Source organism: Ambystoma mexicanum, chromosome 8 (assembly GCF_040938575.1).
Source record: "Ambystoma mexicanum isolate Mex_15411 chromosome 8, UKY_AmexF1_1, whole genome shotgun sequence".
Classification (NCBI taxonomy): domain Eukaryota; kingdom Metazoa; phylum Chordata; class Amphibia; order Caudata; family Ambystomatidae; genus Ambystoma; species Ambystoma mexicanum.
In genome coordinates this window covers 16962910-16981785 of record NC_090929.1, presented here as the reverse complement: position 1 = coordinate 16981785, position 18876 = coordinate 16962910, and the positions used below count along the sequence as shown (strand labels likewise).

General features: G+C 46.2%; 1 protein-coding gene across 4 annotated transcripts in view; it reads right to left on the bottom strand.

The window, feature by feature from the left end:
• GOLGA2 (golgin A2) overlaps window positions 1-18876 on the bottom strand; it is a 918457-nt gene that overhangs the window by 449651 nt on the left and 449930 nt on the right. For all 4 annotated transcript variants that reach the window (XM_069609145.1, XM_069609147.1, XM_069609148.1 and 1 more), the window contains one exon: window positions 13745-13852. In XM_069609145.1, the coding sequence (XP_069465246.1) occupies window positions 13745-13852 (108 nt within the window). The remainder of the gene's footprint in view (window positions 1-13744; window positions 13853-18876) is intronic.

Below are 18876 nucleotides of genomic sequence, written 5' to 3'. Positions count from 1 at the left end.
AACCCCTCAGCAGTCTACATAAGGTGGGGTGTGCTGATCCCACAATAGAAAATGTGGAAAGGATAAAAAGGTATCCCGCTACCCTTTGGAACATGTGTTCCCACAAGGAAAATAAAAGAATATAAAAAGGAAAGCCAAAGGGCTCCCTGCAACACTGCACAAAAGGAGCTGTGTGCTGCAAAGGTAAATGACAGCTGCCATGGACACCTGAAGGAAAACATTACTCCAGGAAGAAGTATAAAAAGAGTCACACAAGGTTCCCACAGGTAGAGTAAAAGGAGGAGTGAGTGGGGGAAAAAGATTCCCACTCAGGAGACAGACCAAGTGCTGGGGGTGTCACAGGTCATGTGAATGTGGCATACAAATGAATCATCTCCCTAACAAAAAGCGAGCTGCTGTCACCAGTGGGGTTTTAGGTTAGACAATGTCTGCGCTCTATAGACTGTGTTCCATTTGACATTGGCTGCCTGGCTCCTTGCAGACTCTTCTAGTCCATTATTGACTTTGATATTTCTGTCCCTCAGAGGTGGTAACTTGTTTTAGACTTATTGCTGGGAAAGGCGTATCTAGATCTCATTGGAAGATTAATTGTCCTCACCTATACGGAGAACCTGTTTTAACCTTTTTTCCTTTCTTTAACATTTCCTTCGTGCAACCTCAGAATCTCCAAAGTATAACTAGTGTGATATAGAAATGCTATTACTGTCCTTGTGATTGAAGTCACCTCAGGGTGTAGGAATTGTGTAAGGAGCATATCCAAAGATTATCCACTAACTTGTTCTGATTCCGAAAAAGTAATTTTAAAGTATATTTACCTTGTTACACAAATTGCCCTTTAAAGGATGCTTATTCAAAAGTTGATGTTAATTAAATAAATAACTATTTATTACTGAAACCTTGAGTGTAAGTGTTACTTGGCTACTTGTATTTACGGATTTCATTTGTACAGCTCACAGTTACCCCTCTTGAGATAGCCCTGGCTGCTCAGTCACACCAACAACTTGTGTAGTAGAGACCTATACCAAAAGGTGGGTTACCTAATACCATGCAGATAAGTGTTGTGTAGTCTCACACGGTGTGACTGCATCCATTCTTACCTAACACTTTGAAGAAGTTCAGGCCATACCTCTATGGAACTACTTCCAGGATTCAAACTGACCAAGGTGGTTGGCGCAGATGAAAGGAGAAAACCCATAATTGCTCAGGTGGTCCATAAGGTTACAAAGCTTTGACTTCACTATTGAGCACAGGTCGGGTACCCAACCTAAGAATGCCGATGGTCTCTCCAGAAAGTATGACCGACTGGGTCAAGAGATTCATCCTGGAGTGGATTAGATCCTCCTGTTCCTAGTCTGGAGGGGGTGAGTGTTGGGGAGATTTATCATGTTTGTGCTTCATCCCCTCTCCTAGCGAGACCCCCAGCACTTATTGCTGGACTTCTGGACCGTTTTCTTTATATCCTGAATGAGTGGAGCCTTTTTCCACTTGTTCATTCTTATGTGCTCTGTGTTTTGGAATTCTGTTCTGTGTTGTACCTGTAATCTCTGGAGTCTACTTTCCTCCAGATCTCTTTTAGGGCATCTGTATTTTACCTTTGGAGCACGCAGCTCCTTATGGGCAGTGTTGCTGGGATATCTCTCCTAAAACTTTATATTCTGAGCGATTGCCACACGCCGCCTTATGTGGAGTGCCACGGGAATATCTAGTACCCCCCTAGTCACGGCTGGTGGCAGTGGACGTGTTCTACCGGCTAAGGTTTTCTTTTGCTACCAGAGATTGTAGTCACAGTCTCGGTTGTGCACAATAGCGTCACCTAAGTAGTAACTTGGGGGCTTCTTTCTTTTTTTGCCATTTCTAACGTGGTTTTTCTTTGTTGGCCCTTTTACCATTCTGCGATGGGGAAGGTCTGTGTGCGTTTTGCCTTTGGCGGGAACCCTTGGGTTTCCCTGCCTAGGCTCCAGGGTGGCTGGGCAGTCAGGCAGTTTTCCACTCCCCTGCCTTTTTTCTGCCCGAGTGACTGAATGGAACCAGCTCCCACGGATTGGACAGCCACCGGCGCCTTTCTGTAAATTGCTGAGATTGCAGAGGAGTGTGTGCTGGAACTGAATAAATGGTGAGGTTCCTGAGGGGAAAGGCAAGTAGACCACTGGAAACTGAAGAAGACGACTAGAGATGCCTGCAGACTCTTTGCAACGCTGTGAAGCGACCACTGCTGTCCTGAACCCGTTTTGTTTGTGACAGAGGAACTCTGAAGAGGACGACTCCTTCCCTTTGGCTGGTGGGACCAACCTGCCCTAAGATGAACTACAATCTGAGCCATAAGGTGTTCCATAGCTGCACACTGCGAATACCAGGAGAACTTCGACCCAATCGTAGTGCATTGTCTTGCCAAGGCAGAATCCGTCCAAGTCTTTGCTGAGCTCCAGGTGAACCTGAGACACAATCAGTCATCCAAGTCCCCTCACCAGAGCGCAGGACTCGAGGAATCAAAGAAGATTGACGGGGCAAACCGTGTCCTTTGTTGGTGCTGCAGAAAAGGCGCCAAAGCTGCAGACTGACCAGAGAAGCTGATGAAATCCGTGGCAGAGGTGCTTCTTCGCGTTTGCTGCTGAAAGAAGCCGTCCATTGTCCTGCCTTTCGTCACCAGACCAAGGAATGCGGAGGTCAGGTCCAGCGCTGCCACATCAAGGAGAATCCAGCCATGAACATTTCTTCAAAGGTACTGTTGGGGGGTGGTAGCTCCAGAGCGTTGGAGTGCACGTAGAGGTGTCCAAGGTATCCTCCTCTTACCTCCAACTCAAGCGGCTGCTTGTGTCCCTTTAGCGAGTCCTTTAACAGGGTCTCCAACGTTGGTGTGGTCCTCTTGTATCTTTAAGACGGGACTAGAAATATCCACTGGGTTTTTTGTTATTCTGCTGTTTTACAAGACTTTGAGCCTCTCTAAACCTCCTTTTAGCTAGGGTTGCGTTTTGGACTTTAAAATACAGATGCCTTAAAAGAGACATTGAGGAAAGTAGACTTCATAGAAAAAGTAAAACACAAAGAATAGAGTTCCCACAAGTCAGAGCAAATAAGAATGAGTGAGGGGAAAAATGCTCCCCTCATTCAGGATATAAAGAAAAAGCTCCAGAGGTCCAGCAACAAGTGCTGGGGGTCTCACTAGGAGAGGGGATGAAGCACACACATGATAAAACTCCTTAACAATGACATAACACCCCCTTTGGGTTGGTTTTGTTGTCTAACTTTGTTAGCCCACTAGACTTGTTGATGACTTACTTTGTCCTGATTTTCTATACCTTGATGTAGACACGCCTTTCCCAGCAAAAACAGCCTAAAACAAGTTACCACCTCTGAGGGACAGAAATATCAAAGTCAATAATGGACTAGAAGAGTCTGCAGGGAGCCAGGGCAGCCAATGTCAAGTGGAACACAGTCTATAGAGCGCAGACATTTCTTCAATCAGAAAAAGCCTTGCAAAAAGTTAAAGAGTTTGTAGAAAATCACTTGTAGGATCACAAGCTGTTAATCCTGTGAGAAAAAGAGTTGGCCTCAACTCTAAAATTAAGCTAATGCAATTCCCAACTGAGAAAAGCACCGCTAAAAAGACGATGAGGTAAGTACCCCAAGCCTAAAACGGTACCTCTAGTTCGAAGAAGAGTGGTCCAGCTGGATTCGATCTTGCTACAGCAGTGCAAACCCTTGTTCCTGAGCCTCAGTCGTGGGGACAAGATAGAGGACGTCTGGAGGGCTCCTGCGGCGCTACTTGGGGTGTCGTCGGCAGATACGGGGTCTTTTCGATTCAGCAGCACTTTGAGGTTTCAGCACTTAGCAAACAGCACCGTCGCAGATCTCGGATACCGGTTGTGCTTTCTTTAATCCTTGGGTCCTGCACTCTGGTGAGGGGACTCAGGATCTGGTCGTCCTGCTTCTGGACGGTCCTTAATAGACTCCTGGAGCTTCTCGACGGATTTGTTACCGCATCAGACGTTTCACTTGACTTCGGATTACTCTACTCCTGACATTCAGTTCTTACAGCAACAAAGAAGTACAGCCAGTCGGGAAAGATGGTCCAATGGAGTTCGTCTCAGGGTTAGTTGGTCCCACTAACCCAAGGGGAGAAGTCGTCCATTCCAGAGCTTCTCTGTAGAAATGAAAAAGGAGTTTCAGCACAGCAGCAGGGCTTCACTGGGCAATTCAAAGGTCCAGGAGGATGTAGCAAGCTTTGTTCATGGTTTCTTCACCGGGTGTTTCTCCCAGTGGTCGACTCTGCCTCTAGTCCCAAAACCCTTGCCTTTTAAGCAGGTTTCTCCCATTCATGCACAGCCTAGGCTGTCAATCACACAGCAGGGTGGCTGTCCTGAAAGGACAGTCAGCCAGCCAATCAGGACTAGGTGGATTCAGGCATTCCTAGAGACAAAAACTGGGGAGTTTCGGGACCCTCCCTCACATTGTGTCCGTCCAGACACGCTGTAGGCAGGGGCGGGCTTCAGGGCAGAAGCTGCCAAAGTCAAGACAAAAAAGGTGCTCATATTTGTCTCAACGCACAGAGTAAATCCCAAGAAAGACCTAACGAACTGAAAATGGCGAAAAAATGACGACCGTGGCCATTTTCACGAAATGGACACCCACGGGTGTTGTACTGCAGCTGAGGGTTCAGCCTGCGGTGGAAAAGCACAATGGTAGGAAAAATTAAACCGCTGCCACCAGCCATTTAATGTAGTGAGTAACAAAAAATAGTACATGAGAATGTAGGATAAGGGGCTAATAGGGAAACCACCAGCACTCCACATAAGATGGGGTGTGCTGGACCTAGACAGGGAAACGGTAAGTAAAGTCAATTTCACTTCACTATACTTGGGAACTGCAGTTCACACAAGAAAAGTTACTTAAACCTTGTGAGAAACCTAAAGGATTTCTCAGTGAGACTGCAGTGAAGGTGCTGTGGGTCACCATACAGAAAGTAGAGGCATATGGATTTTGTCAGACTCCAAAAACAGTGAAAACACATAATCCAAATCAGGTCAAAACTGATGAGTGAGAAAAAGGTCTCACTCACTCAAGGGTTAACATTAAAAGTCCTAAAGTCCAGTGTTAGACAGAAACCTGTGCAGTTCCCTTAGGGACCACTGCAAAAGATTTAGGACTACAGGTGGTTGGCAGTAAACCCAATTGGTAGCAGTCTGTACCACCCAGATTTACCTGGTAGCTGTGGCTGAGCAGTCAGACTTCTCTCATGATGAGTTAGGCACTATGCAGAGTATTCACAATAGGTACAGAGACACAGTAGTACAAGCAAACACTGATCAGAGCTTTGGTGTAAAATATATAATTATTTAATTAAAGACACACTTGTAAATTACACTGGCACAAAAAGAGGTAAATAAATTCAACACACAGTCACTATTACTACATGTACATCCCTTATTCCTTATTAGACAAGTCTTCGTTAACACCACTTATTTCCAGACAGAGGCGAGCGCTTAAGTAAAGATGGCACTCCAATAAGTTAAGAAAAAGGGAGGGAAAAAGGCAGAAATTAGGAAAAGCACACAACACAATACTTTAGAAGCACCCAGCAAGGCAGGAAAGTCAAGTCTACTTGTGAGCAAAAAGTTCAGAGGCCAGGCTCCCTCTTAGAGAGAACAGAGCACAAATGCACCAAGATCACACAGCTAAAATGTCTTGAAAAGTCTTGCAGGGAGTTCAGAAAAGAATTAAGTCAGCTCAGAAAAGTTCAGTTAGCCAGCCTAGGGCCAACCCAAGTGGTAAGTGGAGGCTTTAAGAGTCACCCCACACAGACCGTTGCGAGGGAGGCCTGGCGGACAGTACCTTCAAAGTGGAGAGGATCCTCCAGTGGGGGCAGTTGTTCCTGGCAGCAGGTGCAAGTCACGGCGTCGTCCAGAGGAAGAGGTGGTCTCGACGTGGAGGAAAGCTGAAGGTCGTGGCACTGCCAGGGAAGAAACAAGCCGCCGAGTTCTCCGGTTAAAAGGTAAGACCCTTTTATTCACGGTAGTGGAAAAACCATGGTATCCCGGTTGCCGGGGTGCTTGGCACAGGCAAGGCAGCCACGAGATGATCCGGCAAGGCGAAAAGACGGGCAAACTGGTTATCTCAACCAGTCAAAGGAAGAAGACTCTCCAGACTGGAGATGATCTCTGTCGTCGGGAAAAGTGATGAGACGGTTCCACAGGGCTCCACCGATGGTGTCATCGTTGCAGGTCGGCTCAGCTTCTCCCTCTTCGGATTCTTTAGGTCCTGTGGCGACTTCTGAAGTTCCAGTCCCCAAAGCCCTGCTTTTATGCAGCAAACCCCCATTCATTCAGCCTAGCTGTCAATCAAACATGCTAAGTGGTGAGCCGAGCGGCTGAGCACTTGGACCAATCACACAAGAGTGCGACTTGAGTTGCCAAGGCAACTCAGTCCAGGGTGCCTAAACCCCCCCTCCCACACCCCCTGTGGTACCCAGATAGAGTGGCAACACTTTTGGAGGCTTCTGTGGAGAAGCCCGCCAAAAAGTGGAACAAAGGGCCCGACTTGGGTTGGAGTCACAGAAGCGAACACAAATGCCATTTTGGAACCGAGTTTCGGCAAAAATGACTAACCGGTGATTTTATATTAATTTAAATAAACCGGCGGTATATTCGAGGCTATATTAAAAAGTGGTAGCCTCGAACAATGGGAAAATCCCATAGGAATATATTCGCGGTCGAATATAAAAAGTAGTATCCACTGCCACCAGCCAAAACTTGATCAGGGGGGACGGAGACGTGCCCCCTCGAACAACAGACCCCAGGGCAATCTAATTGCCACGACCAGTATGTCCACAATATGATGGTTTCTACTAGTTTCTGTTCATAATTTGGGACTAGTAAAGCCAATGGTGACTTTACATGCCCAGGGAGACAGTAGTCAGTCCCAGGGTATGGAGTCTATGTTTGGGGGTCACTATGACACCCCTGGGTTACTGCACGGAGGGTGCTGTGTAACCCACATACTAAAAAAAAAAAACATCTAGCCCTATGGGGTAAAGGACCCCATAGCCCATAAAACACATTCAAAGTCAAAGGAACACCTCAAATCATGTCTAAGAGTGGGAGAAAAAGAGTCTCACTCTTAGCAGGAGAGAAAAGAATAAACCCCAAAAATCCAGCAAAGCTGCTGGGGGACTCACTAGGTTTGGGAAATTAGCCTTAACAGAGAATTCTCCCTAACATCCAGCAAAAGAGCTATGGGTCTCTAAGGTTGAAGGAAATTAGCACATAAATGAGAATTCTCCCTAACACAAGGCCCATACAATAGAAAAACATTCACATTTAATTGTTGACGAACTTGTTTCCCCTATCTTTTAATGTTCTACTAATAAAGCAGATTGGGTGCTCGCTGCCTTTGCTATCAAATTGACTTAAGACACCTCCTATCTCTGTGTTGGAAGCATACGTCTGGACTAGGAAGGCCCGAGTATAATCTAGAGCTCTGCGCACTGGAGATTTACAGAAGGCATCTCTCAGCTACCCCTGGAAGGCTTTACCCACGGTCTTCATTCCACTTGACATTTTTAGGGTACTGGGGAGAGGAAACAGTATTCAGGAGGGAAGCTATGGTCCCATAGTTCTCAATGAAGTTCCTGTAGTAACCAGTAAGTCCTAGGAAGGCTCTTACTTGATTTTGAGCAGTTGGAGTGGCCCATTCTTGTACAGCCTGTACATTGCTGGCTAAGAGCTTCATCTCCCCTCCTCCTACCCCATGACCAAGATAGACCACTTTACTCTGGCCAACTTGGCACTTACTTGCTTAGATGGTGAGATTGGCCTGCAACACATGTCACGGGTGGATAATATATCCTTCCAAAGTAGGGATGAACACTGCAATGTCATCCAAGTATGCCATGCAGAAGTCCTCCATCCCATTCAGAACTTGATTCACCATCCTCTGGAATGTGGCAGGTGCATTAGTACAGGACCTATTGGCACAAGCCTTCTGGGGTTGAGAATGTCGTCTTCTCCTTGGGGTGGTCAGTCATGGCAATCTGCCAATAACCACTTGTCCGGTCAAAAGTACAGAGAAACTTTGCTGAGCCCAGCTTATCCACCAGTTCATCTGTCCTTGACGTGGGATGGGCATCAGTCTTTGTATCTGCATTTAATGCCATACAGTCCACACAGAAGCTAAGTTCCTTAGTTCCTGCCTTTGGCACTAAGACAACTGGGCTAGCCCATGGACTTGTGTAATGCTCAATCACTCAAAGGTCACACCTCATGTTGACCTTTTCTTTAATGTGGTTTCTCACATTATCTGTCATTATGTAGCCCCTGCTTTTAACAGGTACACTATCACCAGTGTCAATGTCATGTTGGCCCCAAGGGGTCAAGCCTGGTGTAAGTGAGAAAAAAAGGGAAAACTGAAGCAACACAGTTCTGCACCACTCCTGTTGCTGCATTGTCAGATTAGTAGAGAGTTTTACCCATTCTAGTGCTCCAACTGAAAGGTGTCCTCTTAGAAGATATGGGAGAGGTTCACACTCTTCTTCTTGATCAGAGGCTAAGAGCAAAGCTTCTATCTCGGGTCTGCAAACATAAGCCTTCAGACGATTGGTATGAAAAACAATGGGGTCCTCCTTGGGGTTGCCCAAGTCTAACAAATAGTTGACCTCTCCAGGTTTTCCTACAACCTTGAAGGGTCCTGTCCAGTTGTCCTGTAAGACCCTGTCTTACTGGAACCATGATGATAACCTGTTGGTCTGGAGTAAACTCCACCATGTTATCCTTCTGGTCATGCCACTGCTTGACCAGAGCTTGATCAGTTTTCAAGTTCTCAGAAGCCTCTGTCATATGTGCCATCCTCTGTCTAAGGCCTAGCACACATTGAGTAATCCTTACTGGCTTGGGAGAAGGAACACTCTCCAAACCCTCCTTAATCAGGGCCAAAGGGCCTCCGATACAATGACCATACAGTAACTCAGAGACTAAAGCCCACTCCAGCTTGAGGTACTTCTCCATAGGCAAAGAGAAGGCATGGCAGAAGAAGGTCCCACTTTCTTCTAAGTGGTTCTTCTAAAGGCCAATCATGCTCTTCATAGTCCGGTTAAACCTCTCTACCAACCCATTTGTTTTAGGGGGGTTAGCAGTTGAGAACGTGTAGGTGACCCCACCGGTTTTCCACATGTCTGCATGTACTGGGACATAGAATTGGAACCCCTGTCGCATAAAACCTCCTTAGGCCTACTCTGGTATAAATACCAAGTAGGGCCCTGGCCACTGCCTGAGTATTAACCATTCTCATTGGAATAGCATCAGGGCATCTAGTGGCATGGTCCACTACAGCCAATATAAATCGGTTGCCTGAAGAACTTGTAGGGTCTAGGGAACCAACAATGTCAATCACAACCCTCTCAAAAGGGACTCCCACAACTGAGAGGCACGAAAGGTGCCACATATGCTTGGCTCCACTTTCACCAGATACCTGGAAAGTGTGGCAACTCCTACATGTTTTTCAACCTCTACACCCATCTTGGGGTATTAGAAGTACAATGATATCCTTTCCTTGGTCCTTTTGGAATTCAAATGACCAGCCAGGGGGACTTAATGTGCCGATTGTAGGAATTTGGATCTCAATTCTAGGGGTACCACTAATCTCCTGAGGTCCCCTGCAATAGATTCCATCGGCTCACTGTAGATGAGTCCATCCTCCCAATACAGCCTATGCTTCCCAAGGTCTTTCCCTTCCACTCTGGTAGGCCGCCTGCTGATGCAGACCTTCTAGAGAGGGATCCTCTCTCTGTCCCCTACTGAAGTCTGTCCTTGAGGGTCCTCCTTCTGCAAGCAAAGTCTGCAGCTCAGAATGGTCTCTAGGATCTAGATCGTCCATACAGGGTTGAATCCCCTCCCCCTGTGACTCAGAAGATGGTTCCTCTGGGCATTCTTCTGGCACCAACTCAGCCTCAGCTGATGGTGGGGGTCACAGGTGTGACCTCCTGTTTCTCTTCTACAGGAACATTCTTCCTTGAGGAGGTTCTGGAATTGGGGCTCTTCTTTCCTTTGGAGGCTGCGGGTTTTCCCCTTGATATCAGTTGGAAGGCCTCTTAAGAGGGCCTCCCTTGCTTTCCTTTTAAACTCCCTTCTCTTCTTAGAAGGAGGCTTTGGGGTGCTGGAACTACACCAAGGGCCTTCAGGTCATTGCCCAAGAGTACCCTACACCTGGCACTTCAGACTGGAAACTCACAGTGATTCTAACATTCATGTCATTACATGTAATGATAGCTGGCAGTATGGGACACATTTGGACTTGACTTCCTGCTGACTTGGTAAGCCTTTTGTGAGCTTTTGCAACTTCATCAGGTTGAAAGAAACTTTAATCTACCACAGTTATAGTGGCCTCAGTGAATTTATTTATTTATTTATTTAAATTTATATAGCGCGCAAGCAGCCCAGGGGCATTGAGGCGCTGTTACTTGCAATAACTTAGTTACATGGTACATATGATAGCGATTGTTGACACATTATGAGTACTACAGGAAGTCATACTGTTGTTACAAATATTGCATTTGGGCGTAAATTACAAACATAAATGATAAGTATTTGTGCTGATGTGTGATCTAATCGCAGGTGTGCCCTTACCATTTACAAGTACACTGTCTTTATAATACTCTTTAGCATGATCAGGAATGGTATTATAGACTTCAATGTTCTGTTGTTCCCACGATCCCAGTGATACTAAAGAAAATCTAGCTTGACCACCAATGGGTTCTTCAGCGGGAGTGTGAAAGCTAGCCCCTGCCATTGCTATATCCACACCATGTTTGACTGCTAAGCTGACAGATGTGATCCCTGAAGGTTTACCCTTACATCTTGGATCTCCTTGCATATGGTCACCCGATCCACAAATCACACATTTCCCAAACGTTTTCTGGAATGGGGGTTCTGGTAACCTCCCTCTGGTTTGAAGCCAGAGGTTTCACTAGCCCTATAAAGTTGTTTATGGGGAAATTTACCCTTGTTACGTTTGTGGCCCTCTTTTGGTGGTAGATTTTTGGAATGACCCTTCTCGTCCTTTTTCCATCCTCTTTTTGTGAGGCGATCCAGAATCCTTGTGAGTAGCCCTATTGGCCACCAACAAGTCAGTAGCTATTGCTACCTTCTTGGGGTCCAGTTCCTTAGAGTCAGCAAGGTACTGTCTCCCCTCTGGGGAACAGGCATAAAAAATACTTTCTCGCATAAAGAGACACCTCAAACCATAATAAGTGCTCACCCTATAGCCCTTAATCCACAATCTACGTGTTTCAGGCTTTCACACAGCCAAGTGGTCCACAAGTTACAAACTCTCTTTCTGTGGTCCCTAAACCTTTTTAGATATTGGAAAGTTTTTACCAGCTGGTAATCGTGTGTATCAGCATCATTCAACTCTATTACAGCCGTTCTGTGGGAGCCTAGAGATCACCCATGGAACGCACTCACTTTCACATATACCTTGCATCTTATATGTAAACTCAAATGTACCGAGCCAATCAAGAATATCAGTTTTAGCATTACACACGCACCACATTGTTGGGGAGATAAAGCCTCCTGTTCCTGGAGGTGTTAGGCAGAGAGGACTCTGAAACATGAGGAATCAAGGGACAACTTTTTCATGTCTAGCTCATGCTGCATACCCCACCAATCCCCCCGAGTTGCAGTTCCTTCATCATTTCTTGTCTATCATTTCAGTCTGAATCTCAGTTTTCTAAATTTGAGCTGCGTTTTCATTGTCTCTATTTCTAGAACCTGTTCAGCTGACATGTTAGATATAGGTATAGGTGAGGTCAGAGGATTGCGAGGTGGATCAATAACCACATTTTCATCCACATCATCATCTACCTCACTTTCTGGAGGCTGAGGGTTAAACTTTGACCATCATTATTTTCCAGATACATTCTGGCATTAGGGGTTACATGCCTACTCACAGACAACCAAGTTTGGATTAACTCAGTTTTTTTACTTTAGTATTAAGGCTCAGAATTCTTTCAGTTTGTCAACAGTAAGAGGTAGAATAGCTTCTGCCTTATAGATTTCCATAGTGGACATGGTTAATTGAATACAATATAACCAAGAGTCAATGTAATCCAACCTACACAAATCCCACCAGCTTTAACACGAGTGTTAGGGGAGTTTTCCCAAAGTCCACTTTGTAGGTAGACTTCACTTAAGTATCCCAGTGGTTTGTAGAGCCCCAAGTCTTAGTATCAGTCTGTACTAGCTCAGGACCTTGGTAGAGTGGCAGAGCAGTCAGGCTCATCATAAGAGGACGATATGAGCTGTAGGTAAGTACACTGAACCTAGCTAGTGATGCAATTCAAAGAAATACTTGCACATAAATGTATATTAAAAAAAAAAGATGCATTATATTTACACAAGATATATTATTAAACACTTAGTACATAAAACCAAAAAACATTAGAATACTTGTAGATACTTTTCAAAGGCCACTGCTTAGTTTGTAGTGGCTTGCGGTTAGAATTGTTCCAGCATTTTGACACTGACAATTCTACCGTATTATCAGTAATGACGCGCACACACAAAGATATACAGTAATTGTAGTTAGTTAGCAAAACCACATAAGATAATGGCTTTTGAAAAGTATCTACAAGTATTCTGATGTATTTTGGTGGTTTAATTTACTAAGTATTTAAAAGTGAATCTTGTGTAAATATAATGCATCTATATTTTAATATAGATGTTTGGGTGTTTCTTTGATGTGCATTACTAGCTGGGTTCAGTGTACTTTCCTACAGCTCACATCTTCCTCTCATGATGAGAGGCCACATCAAACAGACCCAGGCGGGCCCAACACTGCAGCCAGCTGGCTGTCCCAACTTTCAAAAGATCCAAAGCAGGAGACACTAGTATTCCCTTCCTAGCACCCAAGAACTGGAATGCGTTACCACTGTCTCTTAGGAAAGAGACGTCTCTCACAGGCTTCCTCAGAGCGCTCAAAATCAAGCTCTTTAACTAACCCTGCCCTAAGCACATTCAGCTCCTTATTAACTGTATGAACCTAAGACCAGTGAGATATGTCCTATAGTGTATTAACATTGCCTATTATACTACTGCTTGTCTGTACACTTTCATCACCATGTAATTATTTTGACTTCTGATCGACTGCACAAATGCCCAACTGTATCATATCGCTCTACCATGTGTCCTAAGCAAGTCATCTGTAACAGCGCCAAGATGCCCCTGGGACGTTTGTTTGTGTGCTTTATAAATTCAAAAAAATAAAAAAAAATGAGCCTGGCTGCTCTGCTACTCTACCAAGGTTCCATGAGTAGTAGAGACTGATTCTAAGTGTTGGAGATCTACAAACCATTGGGATAGTTTTGTAAAGTCTACCTCCAAAGTGGACTTTGGGAAAACTCCCTTAACAGTCCTAACAACCTCTATTAACAAAAAGGGATAAAATACACCCACAAATCTTTCTGCAGTGGCTGACTCAAAGTCACAAACATGAAGACTAGCCCCAGTGTTGCAACAAGGCTCTGGAATAATACCATCCATACCAGGAGGTCAACACACGGCTTCAACACACGCGAAAGCAGAGCAGAAACCAGATCACACACAGCCTTTTCTGGTTCTTTTCCGATTCACACTTAACCTGAACCCAGTAGTTCATGTGCACACCCAGACAGCTACATCTCATCAGGCCCTCCACAGACCCTCCTCACACCCTCACTGCAGCACAGAGACTTCTTTACTTCACCAGAATGCCCACTCACCTGCTCAGCAAGCTGCCGCGTCCTCTCTTGCCAGATGCCACCCTCCTCCTTCAGTTTCTCCACATACTGATCCCTCTCAGCACGAAGGTGATGAAGGGACTCTGACAGCTGTCGGGGGGGGGGGGAGAGATATTATTGCAAACATTACAGAGTGCAGCAGAATAAAAATGACAGCAGACTAGATCCATCACATTCCTCTACCATAAACAAACTCTCAGGCAATGGCAGCGCTCGGCAATGACAGTTGAGTTTTGCACTAGCCACTGGATAGCGATAATTGACATTTGGCAAGTAAATAATTGTGTACTGTGTGAAGACGGATATCTGAAGTGGCAAGTGACTATTCATTGCTGTCTAAAAGCTTGCAAACTGGAAATGTTACCCCAGGCTTAACCAAGACCAGACCAGGAACTCGGAAGAAACTATTTACCATGAGTGCTGCCATAACACCCACCATTCAGAAAGAAGTCACAGAAGTGCGCGCTGGTCGAGGTGGCCGCTCCTGTAGTCCCTGCTCAGAGTTCTTTTTACAGTGATTTACTTTTCTGCAGTTCATGAAGGTGGCCTGTGCTCATGCAGACTTCCCTCACATGTAATGCCAGACCCGCCTGCGGCCTACACGCCAGCGTTACGATGCAGGAAGATCAATCCACCGCTAAACTGCAGGCCTTTCCGTACACACCAGGCTCTCCCTGGCACTGTCCCGATCAGTACTGGGAAACGGTTTCACTTTTACACATCACACCCAGCACCTTGCAGTGCAGTGGGGATACTTTTTTTTTATCATCCTAGAGTTTTACACTTGGGATTTACTGTTAATTTTATTTTTTTCCCTAAACAGAAGCTGTGGCAGCAGATATATTTTTAGCATTATTGCGTTATTTCTAAAGTGCACATTTGCATTTACCGCATATGGCTACTAAACGTGGCTAGTGCCTAAAATGGCTGTGCCACAAGACTTTTGCTTGTCCATTGGCCATATTGTTGTTTGGCCTTCTGCCTGCCCTGCCAGGTTGAGAAATCCCATGTAAGGTTATGTAATTTACCAGAAAAGCTGCTGCTTTTGCAGGGTAGTGATGTGTTTGTGTGTGGTGCTCAGGAAGTGGGAAGGACTGTCTGGTCCCACTCCATATCCGTGGTGCCAGTGAGTCTAGGTGTGGGGGACATGAGTGAAACCAATAGTTGTCCCCGATTGGACCACTCCTGGCTGTTTGAATGGTGCAGATCCTCATCATTGGTGGGCTTGGACTTGCTTCCAGGATGGATTTTGGATGAGAAGCCGACTGCAGCAGCCATTTGTGGAGATCAGCACTGGAGCAAAGTATCCTGTGCAGAATAAAAGGCGACTGAAGATCCAAAGAAGACTCCTGAAGAGGTCCAGCATCCCTTCCTGCATCTGGCCTGAAGCCCCGTTGGACAACCTGATCTGCAAATGCCTTGTGTGGGGTTTCAACCCTTCGACTGGTGGGACCAACCAGTCTTGAAGTGTTCTTGAGGATCCAGCCGTTTTGATCTTTCAGAAGTATCCCAGGACCACCCAATGGACTGACCAACTCACCAGTTGGCTACCTCCCTAGTACCATCGCCATTCTGTGTTTGAAGCTGGACCTCTGGTGGTTACCAGCTTGTGATATAAGTCACCTTCGTGCCGAATCTCAGCATCCATGCTTCACGGGAGCCTGCCCTGGAAGGTCATCTACAACCGCGACTTGGAGGACGCTTGCCGTCGTCAGTGTGCAGTAGCCGTTACTGGAGCTCACCTTCCCCCATCTTGTGAAGTGTCCTAAAGAGGGCTGTATCAGTGATTTCTGCATTTCTCCATTGCCAAGGGTTGCGCTCTGATCCTGGACCCAACCTGAAAAATCCTTGCATCCGAAGCTCCTGGGCACCTCTCACCAGAACCAACGGCGGGAAACCCAAACTCCAGCGACCCGCAGTTGACCCATCCAGTCCTCTGGGTGGGGGGAGGAGGGGTAAGTAAACGCAAAGCATGTGTCTGCACCCCCCAAGCCCCTGTCCTCCATCGGATAACATTGAGAACAAGTTTCTTAGTATCCTTCCATTCCACTGCTTTTTGGTCATCGCACTTGGAATTTTGAATTATTTATAACACGCACACAACAAACAATCGAATCCTGGTGCAGATGGAACAGTGAACTGAAATGAAAACAATTTCAGTCATACAGACATTAATGTCAGTAAGATTCACCAGAGAGAAAGGACAAACAGTTCCTATTTGAACAGGCGAGTCTTTAGACCCGCTCTAAAAGGTCAAGAGGGAATTTGCCCTTTTTAGATTTAGGGGGAGACTGTTCCACAGTCTTGGACCAGCAACTGAGAACCTGCAATCTTCTCTTGATACACAGTTTATTCTGGGAATAGTAAGCGGGAATTTGTCTTCCGACCTTAAAACCCAAGCTGGGTGATACAGATTCAATTTGTTCATTAAGTAGCTTGGTGTCAAGTCATGAATACATTTGTACACCAAACACCCAATCTTGAATTTTATGCAGTCCTCTACTGCTAACCAATAAAGGGAGCTGCAGAGGACTGAAGTTGAAGTATTTTTGAATACACAAAAAAACAGTCTTACACCTGCATTTTGTGCTGTTTGTAGATGTAGATCTATTTTGCCAGAGCTCCAACAAGGAGTCCATTGCAATAGTCTAGTTTGGAATTGACTAAAGCTCCCACAAACAAAGCACGATCAGTGTCAGGTACGTAGGGAAGTGCTTGACGTAACAGGCAAATGTTGTACCCTGAGCAGTAAAAACTGGGAGGAACAAGTGGAGCACCTTAGAATTGCGTTACAGGCCCTTCAGAAGGCCCACATGACCATAAAGGCCAGCAAGTGCCAGATTGGTCAAGGGTCTGGTCTATCTTGGGCATGAAGTAGGTGGAGGGAGGATTTAGTCTATACCCAGTAAAGTACAAGCAGTACAAGACTGGCCTACCCCCACTACCCAAACACAGGTGAGAGCCTTTGTAGGACTCACAGGGTACTATCGAAATTTGATGGCAGACTATGGCACCATATCTGCCCCTCTGACTGCTCTCACCACTCCAAAGAAGCCTAAGACGGTCTCTTGGACTGAGCAATGTGAGAAGGCCTTCAATGGCTTAGAAGACTCCCTGTGTCAGGCCCCTGATCTCAGGGCCCCTCACTACAAACGCTTTTATTGTGCAGACAGATGCCTCTGACAATGGGATAGGTGCTTTACTATCACAGATGAAGAGAAAGGCAAGGAACACCCAATTGGATTAATTAGTAGCCAGTTTAAGGACAGAGAGCTCAGATGGTCTACAGTGGAGAAATAATGCGTCTCTGTTGTGTGGGCCCTAAGGAAGCTGAGGCCCTACCACTATGGGACCAACTTCACTGTGCAAACTGACCATAAGCCCTTGAAGTGGCCAAAGAACATGAAGGGAGAGAATCCAAAGTTGCTCAGGTGGTCCATAAGCCTTCAAAGGTTTAACTTCACCCTTGAGCACAGGCCAGGTGTCCAACATAGCAATGCTGATGGGTTGACCAGAATTTTTAGTTCCCCCTGTCCTTAGTCTGGGAGGGGCGAGTGTTTGGAAAGATCTCATTTATGTGCAATTGTCCTTCCATTTATGGACCCCCCCAAACTTTTTGTTTTGTTTGGCTATCCTATCCTGACTTTTTCCAGTAGAGCCAAGCCTTCAGCTGTGCTCCCCTGGGCTTTTGCTCATTTGTCAGGGGGAAACTAACACTTCCTTCAAGCTGTCAGTACTGGGAAAAACTATGTTTCCCTTAGTCTTTGACTAGTGACTTGTTGGTAACCTTTTAACAGTGCACAATGTACCTTCAAGTACCGTGCACTGGGGTCCCTTTTGGTTTTATGGCACTAGACGCCCTCAAAGGATTTTCTGGTGATTGTAGGAGTGTGCCTGGGACGAACTGGTGGCAGCAGTTACTTTTTATAATGTTTTACTTCTTTGGTTCAAGACTGTGGCCAGGTCTGAAAATGGCCCAGCCACAAAGTCTTTTGTTATGTCCCATGGCCATTTTGTCCCTTGCCTTCACCCAGGTCCAGTAACCCGGGTTTCCCTTATTTGGGCATGCAGCCTCCTGCGAAAAAACTGATCTCTTTCGCAGGCTTCTGCCTGTCATGTGTGTTTGCCCAGAAAGCGGGTTGGGACTGCCTGGTCCCAATCCACACTACTGGTGCCAGAATGTCTGGAGTGCCTGAATGACAGGTCACTGTGGGTCGTGACTGGGCCACGACTAGGATGCCTGCAAGAGAGCAGATCTATTGGAAGTCCTTGATTTTGGCGCGAAGCTAATCTTAGATAAGAGAAGGGACTCTGCATCCATTCCAGGTCGATCACCTGAGTTTTCACCGAACTACAGAAGGAGCCAAGCCTCCTACGCGAAGAAACGGACTCGTGAAACCACCGGAGACACTTTGGAAGGTTTAGACATCCTTTGCCCTCTGCTGTCCAGTCGTACCCCTGCTTTTCTCTTCGATCGAGACGGCCTGCCAAGGTGCTTTGCCCATTTGGAGTAGTGAGAACAACCTCTCTCGGCACCCCCTGCTTACCCACCGAACAAGCCCCTTCGAAAGTGTTCATGGGCCATCCAGTGAACTGTACAGCTCTAACGCATGGTATCGCGCAGAACCGGTGCCGTCTCGAGTGCAAACCAGAGACTTGGGACATAACTCGTTTGTGGTCCCATGCATTTTCCCACCAAATTTCGCAGGCCTACCTCTTCTGTGTCCCGAATTAGGAGCATGCGTAACGCTGCACGCATTTGTGATTCCTGCCTCACTACCTGGTGGTGACGGTTGCTATAGATCCCTTGCTGTTCTGCACTCCTGTGCTGTGAAGCCTGCTGCACTGGAATTTTCTTCATACCTCCTTCCGAAGCTGACAAAAGGCAACAGTCCCATCACAGACTACCGTTCTCCCCCACACCCACAGAGCCGGAGCACCACGAAACTGCAGGACTCGAACCTACTAGCGACCTTGACTAAACTGGCAAAGTTTGGTCCAGACTGTACTTGCATCACTTACCGGTGGCCCCTTGGCACAATCGATCACTTTAAAGCCCCTTCCTGACTTGCTACACCTGCTTTTTGTTTCACCTGCGTGATCATGTGTTTTTA